The sequence below is a fragment of the Coffea arabica genome, chromosome 5e (genome assembly GCF_036785885.1).
Source record: "Coffea arabica cultivar ET-39 chromosome 5e, Coffea Arabica ET-39 HiFi, whole genome shotgun sequence".
Lineage (NCBI taxonomy): Eukaryota > Viridiplantae > Streptophyta > Magnoliopsida > Gentianales > Rubiaceae > Coffea > Coffea arabica.
In genome coordinates this window covers 25,029,979-25,043,328 of record NC_092318.1, presented here as the reverse complement: position 1 = coordinate 25,043,328, position 13,350 = coordinate 25,029,979, and the positions used below count along the sequence as shown (strand labels likewise).

General features: G+C 36.6%; 1 protein-coding gene across 1 annotated transcript; it reads right to left on the bottom strand.

Annotated features, from left to right (window-relative positions):
* Positions 1 to 3,969: 3,969 nt before the first annotated feature.
* Positions 3,970 to 9,590, bottom strand: LOC113688336 (uncharacterized). Its single transcript, XM_027206139.2, has 4 exons — positions 9,383 to 9,590; positions 9,160 to 9,279; positions 5,848 to 6,040; positions 3,970 to 4,394 (listed from the first exon to the last, which is right to left on the bottom strand). Exons 2-4 carry the CDS (start codon positions 9,211 to 9,213, stop codon positions 4,264 to 4,266), a joined length of 378 nt encoding a protein of 125 aa, XP_027061940.1. The 5' UTR covers positions 9,214 to 9,279; positions 9,383 to 9,590; the 3' UTR covers positions 3,970 to 4,263.
* Positions 9,591 to 13,350: the final 3,760 nt, after the last annotated feature.

Genomic DNA, 13,350 nt, shown 5'->3' with positions numbered 1-13,350 from the left:
TTAGTAAGTGAGGCCCAAAATCTTTCTTAAGTATGTAGGGTAGTTTGGTCAATTTTTGGATTATGGTTAATGCTTGTAAGGGCTATAAATAGCCCCACTTCCTCTTTGTTTTGAGATGAGTTTTTGGCTATTAAATACAATTAGTGAGTTTTCACTTTCTCTTTAGCAAGAGAGTTTCCTTTGAATACTTGAGAATCTTCTCAAGTTATTCACCCGATCTTATCAATCGAGTATCTCCTTGATTGTGGCATTCTACTACCTCCAATTTGGTTCGTTAATTCAAGTAATTACGGGTTGAGATAATATCAAAATTGTTTGTGACTTCTAGGGATTAGTTGGGTCAAATTTCCGCTGCCTAAGCCATGGTGTTTTGGTTGTCTAGATCGAGGTTTCACATCACCCCTTTTGTATTATACACGATTGTCTACTGTTTCACTGTGGTACTTGAAATGTACATGGAAAACTGGATTTGGTGTCGTTTGGACGAGGATCCAACGGCTTTTACTGTTACTACTGAGCTCAACTCCATTGGTAGTCGATTGAATCGAGCCAGCGAGGGTTTGGTCGTGAAAGTTGACGAGCCATGGGGACTGTTATATGGAATCTTGTAGTAGTGAGACTCTTGATTCCGGTATACTCGAGTATTACCAAATTTGTACTGTTTGGAGTTCGGGCCCGGTAGGGGTATGTTGGGTGGAAGAATGAACGTAAAGTGGAGCCTACGGTTGGTTACTCTTAAACATTGACGGAGGGTCAATGAGGTCCGATCAAGAATGCAAACGAGGAAAGGGGCTCTTGAGAGCCGTCCGTATCCTTTTAACCATGTTGTGACTGTGTAATCTTGGTTTACTTCATTATTGAACGTTTTATGCCTATATGAACTTGGTTTCTTGAGTGATAGTATCTCACTGGGCGTAAGCTCACTCTGTTCCTTTTGTTTTCCTTACAGGAAATTGATTACTTTTAGAAAGGTTGTACATGTTGGTTGCCGAGTTGAGCTTATGTAAATGTATTTTTGAATAGCTCCTTTTGGGCAAAACCCTAACTGTATTTTGATCTAATTATCTCGCTTTTGTTTTGTAAATTACAAACGTATGTATATAACACTGCTTAACCCTGTTTATGGGTCTTATTTGGTTTGAAAATATTTTTCCGAGTTATATGACCTGGCACCCACTATTCACCGACGGTTTAGATTGCGTTTGGCTATTTTGCGATTTCGACTTGTGTGAGCGCGTATTATTTTCCCGAAACGTCTTAGATCGTGTTTGCCTGCACCGTTAGTCTTGGCGAGAGCTGGGCAGGCAATCCGCTAACCTCTTTGGTTCGCCTTAGGGGAAAGTGGGGCTGTCACATTACTAACCTGCTTGAGCCAGGACTGGGCTCGGTCAGGTAGGTTGGAACCCTGAGCCACCATATCGGTATACTCGAGTATTACCACTAAAAGAATAAGACGATGGCCAGACAACCAGGGAAATTATTGGAGTTATAAGGTGAAACTGACCAAAATGGTTCCACGTGAACACCGTATCTTTTTAATGTGTGTTTATTTCTATACAATGATAAATATCTCATTTTAATGTGCCAATGTGAAATCTTGAACCATATATGTGTTATGCTTAATTTACTTGATTTATTAGCACTGCTTATGTGTTTTGGAACCTCACTGGGCTGTTTAGCTCATTCCACGCTTTTGTTTCCTTAACAGGGTTCAAGATCGAGAGTGCTCGCAAATAGTACTAAGTTGTTTTCTTTGGAGACTTTAAGTTGTATTATAGCAGATGGTTGTAGTACATATTCTTTTGGGTTGTATTTAATCTTGAAAGTTAACTAATGGTAAGTATGAAATGTTTTGGAATACTTTAAATGTATATTGAAAATATTTGAAGTATTTCTAATTTTTGAATTATGGATTGTAATGAGCCCCGGCGAGAGTTGGGCAGGCGTTCCACGGATACTCTAGGGTTCGCCCTAGTGAGAAGTGGGGGCATAACAAGTTGGTTGGAGACAGTTGGATGGAGGTGGTTCACAATATTGGCAAGGTCGCTATGCCTATACAAGTAAGGTACATTCGTTGGACTCGGCCGCTGGTGGGAGGTTATAAACTTAATTTTGATGGGGCGCGTAGGGACCAGACTATAGCAGGTGGGGGAGGTTTGCTAAGAGATTCGAATGGTCGGATGGTTTTCGCTTTTACTGAATCTTATAGGGGGGTGACGTCAGTGCAAGCAGAAGCTAGGGCGTTGTGTACGGGGCTCGAAGTATGTAGGCTATTGGGTCACGCTCCAACTATAGTTGAGGGGGATTCTAAGATCCTTATTGAGGTGCTTCGAGGGTACTGTAGTATCCCGGCTGCGGTGCTCCCGATCATCCGACGTATTCGATAGATATCTGATACCGGCCTCCTGTATCAACATATTTATCGTGAAGGGAATGCGGTTGCGGATGGTTTAGCATCTTTGAGGTGTGAATCTAATGGTTTCTGTTTATACCTCTCCTTCCAATCTTCGCCGAGGACCCTCAAAGGTCTTTATAATGTTGATCGGCTAGGGGCCGGAAACTTTAGATACGTTAAACGGCCGTCGATGGCTGGGCGCTAGAACTGAAGCTATGAATATGCATCAGCTCTGTAATTTAGTTTAGGCGTTTCGGAGGTAAGGTCTATGCCCTCCTCCCGGCTTTGTACTCTTGGTCAGTTTTATTTATAATAGAAAATTAAAATTTTAAAAAAAAAGAGTTATCAAATAGTCCATGCATGGCGTGAAGGAAATATGTGTGCAGATTACTTAACAAAGATGGGAAGAAGCTTGGCTCCAGGAACAACTAATTTTAAGAACCCTCCACATCATCTCAAAAAGCTATTGGGACAGGATGTTTATGGTATTGCTTTACCTAGATTAGTTGCTATGTAACGGGCTTGACCCTCCATTGTAAGGGGAAAAAAAAGAAGAAAGAATGATTGAATGAAGAGCATAAAACACCTCTGTTTTGAAGAGAAGTCGGATCGCAATCAGCATCAATCCTTCCATGGTTAAAGAAAGGGAAGGATATTCTTTCTCAAAATGGGAATTGTATGCTATAAAAACGTTTCAAGACTAAAATAACCATCCGAACCATGTTCAAGAAAAAAAGAGACAATAAGTAGTTGGAAAGAGATTGCTAATAAGTAGTTTACAATTGTATGTGATTTTACTAGGGAATTCTTCATTTGAGCAAAACACCTCCTCCTTTCTCATTTGGTGGTAAATATTAACTGATAATTCATGGGTAACAATGTCAACATTTTACTTTTTACAACATTTGACAAGACTATAAAAGGAGATAAAGTAAAGATTTTCATAATTTAGGGCAACAAATTGTGACTGCTCACAATTGTAATTAATCTAAATTTTTATCATGAGGTAGATGCAAGTGCAACAAATTGTTCTATTACCATTGCTACTCTAATAATTCTTCCAATAATTAATGGATAACAATGCCATGTCTACAAAGGAGACAAAATATATAGTTTTAAATAATTTAGGATAGTAAAGTGTGACTGCTTTAAAATTTCAAGTGTAATTAACCCAAATTTTCATTCAGCAGACAGACGCAAGTGCCGCAAACTGTTTTGCTAAAGCTGCTGATTCAATAACACTCCATCTCATCACCTTTAATATATGCTGTTCACGAAGAAAATTTTGACCCATCCCTTTCGGAATTACTTGGGTTCCATCTCATCAAATTCTAAATCTATGATTTTTTTTTTCCCTTGCTTTCTCTGCAAAAAGTTTTATGATTTTCTTTACAAATGATCTGGTATCATCTTGAAAAGGAAAAAATGAGTGTCATTTAAGCGTTCCAGATGAAAACCTGATTAGACAATAAACACCATTCATTTGCTTTTTGCACTACATTTTGGGCTCCAGAAAAATTAGATCTTAATATCCAAATATTTGCCCAGTGTCACCAATACCACAAGACGCTATGTACAGAACCATAATCTCTTACCATCATTCGCATATGTCAATCATAATCTCTTATCATCGTTCCATATGTCACGAATATATACTCTTTTGCACAAACTTGTGAAAAAGGAACAAACTAAAATAATACATCAGAGAATGGACGCGAGGAAGTTCTCCAACGAAGAACCTACCATGAGACCCTCTGAACTCAAAAAAGACACATTGAAATCGTTCTTTTAGCTACTTTCCTGTTTTCCACTAAAAGATAAGTACAACAAAAGTACATACATACAAGTACATACATGCAAAATCTACATCAAGGTTCCAGCTTCAATGAAACCACTCTTGACTGCCTGTTCCTCTTTGACACCTTGACAAAGACAACTGAAAGGCATGATGGGGCCCACCATGGTCGACGGACCTTTTGCTCTCCTTTCAAACAAGCCACTGAAAAAATTTTAAATATCAGGGCACTGAAGATGATACCATAAAGGGGATACAGATCAAGGCAGTCTTAATCTTACAAGCACAAACAGTAACGAGGACATTAGAAAGGAGAGAGGGTTTTACATTGGTTCCATGAAATAAAACTAAAAAGGTGTGCTGGTAGATGATATGGGATGTATAATCATAATTGCAATCTCGGGAGCATTGCAGGAGAATTTGTTAGCATTCCCACAACCATCCAATGCACGTCAAACAGATTAATCAATCCAGGGCACACAGCCTTTACTTATAAAGATAATCAGTGGTTCTGAATCACACATCGATCCAGGGCAATCAGCCTTTATCCACAAATATATTCGGTGGCTTTGCATCAGTGCATTACATGCAGTACACAAGAAAAATCAATCTCTCCCCTCTGTCTAATTTCTCCAAAACAATTTACACCTAAAACTAAAACTAAGTCGACAAAAAACCCACAAGAAGAATAAAGAGACTAACACGAAGAATTCCAGTAATCCATTAAACACAACAGGATGGGCTTGATAACACATAGATGCAAGACTGCAACTGAAATACATAAAATAAAAATTAAAAAAAATTCCTCAAAAAAAAAAAATCCTCACTATTGTTAGTTGGAAAGGTGGTTTCTCAGTGAACCAGGAAGTGGCAACTGAAATAGCATTCATGTGGGATTATTGATGGAATGCAGATGACCTGGGAAGCTGGATATAGAAAAGTCCTCGTGGAGACGGATTCTAAAACTGCTCTATCACTTCCGGATCAAGCTGCAATGACTAGCCTACCATTGAATCCGCTGAAGCAGATTACTGACTCGTTGAGGAAAGATTGGGATACTCAAATCAGTCATATTGGGAGAGAGGAAATATGTGCACAGATGGGTTTGCTAAAGGAAGCTTAAGCCAAGAGCTGGGGGTTCAACAGTTATCCACTCCACCTAATACAGTTGGAAGTTGATTGCACTTTGATGTAATGGGAGATCTCCACCCCACGGTTAGTTACCTTGTAACGACCTGTTTAGCTCTCCAATGTACCCAAAATAAAATAAAATATTGCTCACTCTTGGTAGAATTGAGCAGTCTTACAAGCCTAGCAACAGTTGGCTTTCCCAGACACAACCATCTCCTCATTAACATAGATGCATCACCATGACTCACATGGGAAACATGAAGTTTTCCACTGCCTATGAGAATCAACAGCACGACATCTAACATGAACATTCTCACAGTATTAGATTCACAAGGGAAGATGAGAAGAATTCCAATTTCTGAATTCTGCAAACATGTTGAATAATGGAAGCAAAGATTAAAACCATTTTCCTAGTGACTGAATCTGGGAAGTAGCACCATAGGTAAAAGAATTTCATATGAAATAGAATAAAGTGCATGAATAGTTGTTACATCAGCATTAACGAATTAGAGTGAGAGGGAAAGACCTTTTATTCGCCTCAGCTCCTTGCATAATGTTATAAAGTCCCCCCATTTCATGTGGCACCTTCTTATGAATCGAAGTATCTGTTCAGTTGTAAACATAGACATCCCTTCCAAATACTCTCCATTTACGCCATTCTCTTTAAAGATTTGGCGGTAGCTGCCGAGATTTATCTCTTCTAACCACAAGCCAACGTCCTGAAAAAACAACAAAGAGCATCCAATTTGTCGTGAGAATTTCCATCAAAGATAACAGGTAACCAGCACTATAATCACTAGGCTCCACCTCCATTCCCCCACCCCCATCCCCCATCATGCATCAGTTTCACCGGTGGTGCTTCGCCACTGCACATCCAGATATTAGAAAACCACCTTGATGTATGAAAGTAGAGAGAAGATGGTTGAGAGATGAGAATAAAAAAAGAAATAGGAGAAAAAGGAACCTAAAAAGGAAAAATAATTTTCAATCATAAGGTGATTAGATCTATTAAATTTGTAACATCACCAGCCTTTCAATAGGCAAACCAATCAAAATTTTAAAAAGATCGTTCTTCAACCCAGACATATGATCAACAAACTGAAAAATTTCTCAAATTATTCTAGCAACCTCAATTAGATGGCAAAGCATTCTGAGTAAATTGAAGGCATTGTCAATAATTGAAGTCATAAATTAAGTTAAAACTAAATCCTACCAAATGATCCCCTCACACATCAAAGTGGCTCCCATGTTAAGCACAACAGTCAGTCCATTACAAAATATTTGTCGCATCCTTGAAACCTTCAAACAAGAGCAGAGATATAAATGGAAGACACTCTCAATTATTCTGTTCATAGTCAAAGCGAGGATCTCAGGATCAAAGTTGTCTCCCCCTTACCATTACATGCATTTGGTTTTTTTTTTTTTTGGTTCTAATTCCTTCTTTTCCCTTAGAAGATATTTTTCATATTCTCAACACCTCCAAACAAGAGCAGAATATGATAACAGGAGACCGCCAACTACCCTGTGCATAGCCAAAATCAATGATCTCAGGATCATTGTAGTCTCCCCTTTACCATCACAGGCACTGTGGTATATCAATACTATATTGAACAGCACAGTTCCTTTTCTTCTCATTTTCTCCTATTTTAGATATAAATTTAACCTATTTCCCCCTCAATTTCTGAAGCTCCAAAGCTCGTAAGCATATTGTGTTGCATAAGTACTTCATTTACTTAGTATACCAACATCAATATAAATTTTACCTCAGGCCATAAAAGATTAGAATAAAAAGACAGCTTTCATGAATACCAGTTAAATGGTTCACAATTGATCTCTGAAGTTCTTTTATACTAAAAAGCAGCATAGAAACTATGCTTCACTTGTAGATAACAAGCTTAACTAAAAAGAGAAGTTGCCCGTATCAAAGCCCCCAATCCATCAACTGGGCTAAAAGTTAACAATGTGCCCAGCCTAATCAAAATTTTGCAGCTTATTCCCCCATAGTGGACTTTTACGGGTCAAACTTTGCTAAGTATTCTGAACTCAGGCATCAATGTTTGTTTAAGTACTACCATGGGCTAAATTTGCCCTGCCTCTAGAACTTGATATAAGCATATCAATGGGCTTCCATCCTCTGAAAACATCAAAAGAAGTTACTAATGCTTCTTAAGTATGACATGATCAAGACAAAGCAAACAAAGGCATAAACAAGTAAAAAAAACCCATCTAATATGGTCAGAATCAGTAAGAGGACCAGATATTGGTCATAATTAATCATCTTGCCAAGATATTGCAATTTTCATTCCTTCTCATTGGAGCTAAGAAGATGGGCTTTGCATAAGAAGAAAAATATAAAGGAACTGCTTCTTCTTTTTTCAGGATGTGACATGTTTCAGAGAGTTTAAACTTTTTTCTTTTAAGATTTATAGTTTTTCTCCAACTATAAAATTCATAAAGTAACTTGACAATCATCAAATTAGAGTCAAACATCAAGATATCTCCCAAGAAAGTTGATTTAAAAAATCTTCCAAATGCAATTAAAACAAGCATAGCAATCCAGAATCACAGAGCTAGTCCGGGAACCCAATATAAATGCCGCACATGATTAAACTGGACATATGCCAAATCAGTATCAATATAACCTATAATTACAAAGGCAAAAAGTAAAATGACTTTAGATATGGTCAATGAAATCAGTTGACATGCAAAATTTTGCTAGCAATGAATTTTAAGTATCCTGACTAGCCCTAGTCACAATCCCCCGAAGAACAAAAATCGGAAAGAAGATTGAACTAACCAATCATCTACTGCAACATCAGCATAGAAGGAAACTTTAATGCTCAGGAAGATGAAGCATCAGATAGCCAAGAAAAACAGGAGAGCAGGAGAAGCACTGAGGAGGAGGAGGAGGAGGAGGAGGGGGGGGGGGGGGCTGGGAACAAAAGGTCTACTGTAAAAAGAGATTGACATTGCTGAATATTCTCCTGGCTAGCAGAGATCACCCCATTGGGAGATCTGGTGATGCAGTACCAAAGGTATCTGAGTTCTTCGATTTTACTGCCTCAATGCGCATTTAATTCTTGTCTTTCTTTCCCTCATTCAATACTACAACTCTTCAGCTATTAGACTTCAATAAGTTATCCAACACCTGTATAGTTTCACTCACAAAGCAAAACGAAGGAGATAACCCTCTATAAGAAACTTGAGTTAGCACCAGGAAACTTTTTAAACTCTTATTTACCACAACATATTACAGAGAAGGGGTGAGAGCTGAGAAGCATGGTTTCTCATGTAATCATGGCGCTTTGTGGACCAGAAGAACTCATCCACTTCAAAGCAGCATTAGCTTGACGAAAGCTACAATTAGCTGATTTTAAGCAAATCAAACAGGCCCACAGCATATAACATCTACCAAGCCAGGCTACTAACAGCACCCATTTTGCCAACTTTTCCAGAACATTTCACTACCAAGCCAGAAGAAATGGGCAGACCCTTAACAGTCAACTCTGCTTTGCACACAAGCTCTCCGAATTAACCCAATTTTGCAACAGTATAAACACTTCAAATTTTTTAAAATACCGGCTTAATACCTATTCTATCTCGGGTCAAACTAAGGGGAAATTCCCAATTTCTTAAACAACTTTAAAAAATTGCATCTTTTATTCTTCCCATCCCCCCCAAAAAAAAGGGAAAAAAACCCAATTATCAGAAATGGATATACCAATCAGCAGCTGAAGATAAACATCTCAGAATTACGAAACCCCCCAAGATCTACCAATCACTAAATTAAGAAGGCTACAAAAAATAAATTTAAAGGAAATAATAAAATATTAATTACCTCAACAGTCCAAATGAAAAAATCAAGAGGCTCCGGTGGCCGTCCTTTGCTCATCTCCCAAAATCAACAAAACCAACCAAAATCTTCTCCCTGTTCTTTCCTTTTCACACCAATCAGAACCTAAAAGCAACAAAACCAGCACACAAAAAGAAATCAAATACTATTATGAACAATAATAACTCAATCAAACAATAAAACAAATCTTCTTACTCCATCACCCCACCTGTGAATAATGCTATGTGATGATACTATGATGGGATTTTGATTCTGCACATTTGGGGCCTGTAAGCTGTGAAAGTGGGACTGAAATGAAAGAGAGGGAGGAGGAGTTGAGACGGCCTTTTTATGGCTTTTGGCTTTCACAAACTCTCTTGTTTGAGTGATGGGATGAGTGTTCAGTCTTGACCACTACATTTGTCCGCTCCTTTAATTATTGCAGCGGTAGTTGTTAAAATTGTCCCGATGATTATTTTGATTATGGGCCCGTTTAACTTTATTATTGTACTTAGAATTATTTCAAGTATTTAATTAGTCGGATTGAGTGGATTAATTTGACCATTATTTAGGTTAATTATTTGCCTCTTTCTATGATTGATTCGTGTTATGTACCAAGGGGTTTAATTTTACCCAAATCCAGATCCGAATTCTATCCATTTCATCCATACCCAACGCAATGCATATGTATGTGATATGATCTTTTTACTCACTACAAATTTTAAAAAACTTTTATTATCCTACTTCCGCAACTGCACAGTTCATTTATTGAATATAGAGATAATAGATATCAATCTCAAAAAGACTTAGAATAAGTAATCACTTGAATTTAATTATTTGCTTATTATTTAAACAATCAAAATTAAGGAAGTACAAAAACAAAGAGAGTTAATTAGGCGTTAAAACTGGCCATATGACATAAATAATAAATATAAAACCAGTCATTAGATGATAAAACCAACCATATAAGCAGTATGTTGCAAAAAAGTAAATAAAGTAAAAATAAGTGAGACTAGAATTGCTTAGAAATTAAGTGAGAATTTTAGAAATTAGAATCTCTTGTTATGTCAAAATTAGAAGTTACTTAAAAATAGTTATACTTATGCTTCCATGATTGTCAATGAATAATTTCAAAATATATGTCCTTACTTTCACCATGGAGATTTTTAAGAGAAACTGTCTTAATTAATTTCTCTAGAAATTGTTTTTACTAATTTCTTTAATTTTTTGAATCACCCTTCACCTATCTTCATAGAGAAAAAGTATGAAACAAATTAAATAAACTCAATGAAGGTATTGTATGAATCCAACCAACCATTATTCACCACTTTCGTGAGAATAAAGCTAATATTTAAGAACTTAGATCTATTTGAAGGCAACTTTCATTATTTAACAATTATCAAATCATTCATATTTGATGTTCAAACAACTATAAAACATAAGCACAAGTTCTCAAACTAACAAATCATGAAAAAGTATAATCATTCCCTAATTATTTCAAATTAAAACTATAACAAATTCATCTTTACCCTAGGATATGAAAAAGTTTAGTTAGATATCATATTAAGAGCATCTAAACATGAAACAAACTTGTAATAAAGTATGACAAATAAGAACAAAAGACAAAGTTTAGAAAGCAGAATTTTTATTTAATATCTTGAAATTTGAATTCTTAAATTCCCTTACAAGTTGATCTCTCAAATAAGTTTGATACAAGAGTGTTTTTGCGAGGGCTCTAAAAAAAATTTTACTATTTTTGAAAGGTAAATAATAACGATGAAAATATTTATATTATGTGATTTTTGCCAAAATTTTTGTATCCTTATCTATCAAAATGTCATTTTATATCTTAGTTGAATTTTTATTATTAATTGTCCGGTTATCGTTTGGCTAGCATTAAGTATGAAACTTTGGAGTGGTGACGTGGAATTTAATCTTAAAATGGAATCTAGAGCATGTAGAGACTTTAAAGAAATAGAAAAATGATAGGATGTTGGCCTTGGTCCCTTGCTTTTGATGTTTACAAAACAATGGATAATACTAATATTTCTCCAAGATATACTTTCAGCTATGATGCAAATCAGATTCAAAGATTAATCACATTTGAAAGGGACAAAGTATGCTGAAGCTATCGGACACTCAAGAAATCAGGATCGGACGTCCGATAATCGTTGCGACACTTTGGACGCAGAAAACAAGACTACCGGACGTCCGAAAGAATTGAAGAAAAATTCTCAGTCTTACATCATACCTTCGGACGCAGAAAACCAACCTACCGGACGTCCGAAAGAATTGAAAAAAATCTCTTAAACTCACTGCCTGCTGTCGGACGCATAAAACAGGGCTATCGGACGTCCGACACTCCAACGGCTAGTTGACTCTTCAGCTACTTTCTATTCGTTGGAAGCATTAATGAGGCACTTTCTTGATTCTATATAAATAGTGGTTGGTCAGATACTTCAAATAACTTTTGCACACTGAAGATACAAAAGATCTAGAGTGATTTTAATGAGAAAATACCCTTCAAAGAAGATTTTGTAGTCTTAGTGGTGTGAGGTTCATTGTAAACTTTTCATTTGTGAGTGAATACTTCATGAGTATAGCTCTGTGAGGGTTGTCCTGAGGGATAGTAAAACGTCCTGGCTTGATCGAGTGGAGTTCGGGGCAAGGAGGAGGTGAACCTTCCTTTGTACACAAGAGTGATTGTAATTCATCAACTTGAAATAGCTTGTTTGAATTAATCTACAAGCTCAAGAGGAGTTGGGTAGTTAATTGGTTTGAAATTCTTTCCCTTTTATTTATTTATTGTTATATTGTGATCTTTTAATTGCTTATCGATTGGTTTTTCGATTGGTTGTCTTCGATCTTTACAATTGGTGTCAGAGCTTGGTCTCCTAGAGATTAAGGTCAATCGGCTTTGGAGTAAAAATGACAACCAATAATGCCATGTTTTTTGAAGGACATTCTGTCATTAGACCACCTATGTTTAATGAGTCAAATTATGTGAGTTGGAAAGAAAGAATGATTATTTTTTTGCAATCTATTGATATTGAATTGTGATTTATTATTAGTGAAGGTCCATATGATGCCTCTCTTATAGATGAAAATAATCAGAGATCTAGACAAAAAACAAGAAGTGAACTGACTGGTGCGGATAGAGCTCATCTCACCTTAAATGCAAAAGCCATGAATGTGTTATATTGTGCTTTAGACTCAAGTGAATCTATTAGAGTCAAGGGATGTAAGTTAGCTAAAGAAATTTGGGACAAACTACGAGAAATTCATGAGGGAAGTGAGAATATTAGAGAACAAAAGAAATCTATTCTCGTTACCAAGTATGAATCGTTCAAGATGGAACCTCATGAAAATATTGATGAGATGTATTGTAGATTCAATGACCTTATTAAAGATTTGGAGGTGCTGGAAAAGGAATACTCTCTAGGTGAGAAAAACAGAAAAATTCTGAATGCCTTATCCAAGGATTGGGAGAGTAAAATGACTGCTATTGAGGAAGCTAAAGATCTAAATACCTTACCCATTGAATCTCTTATTAACTCTTTAACTTCTTATGAGCTGAAACTCAAGTTCAAGGTGCAGGAGGAAGAGGATACAAAGGTGAGAAAGAATATTGCTCTAAAAGCCTCTCAAGATGAAGATAATTCTGCCTCCCTAGATGAAGAAGATGTGGAAGTTGATGACAGTGATCTTGCTCTCATCACAAGAAGTTTCAAGAGGATTCTCAACAAAAAGAGATTTAGAAGAGGAGGACCTAGCAATTCAGATTCTAATCAATTCAACAATGCAAGAAACAAAGGAAGATATGAGGCCAACAAAAAGCAAGGTGACAAGTGCTTTGAATGCGGCCAACCTGGACACTATGCAAGTGAGTGTCCAGTGAAGAAGAGAAAAGGTGAAAGAAAATCCAGATTCAATAACTTCCAGTTCACATGGAATGAATGCAATTTCGATGGTGAAATTGAAGAGAAAAAAGAATATGCTCAATTGGCTTTCATGGCCATTGGAAATGATGAGGTAACAACTTGTAACTCTCAATTTGAAAGTGATGATGAAAGTGATGATGATCTTGAATCTTTCATTATAAAATTGCATGATAGTTTGAAAGAATCTTATGCTAGAAACAAGGAGTTAAAATAGAAAATTAGTTTTTTGCTTCGAGATAATGCAAATCTTTTTCAA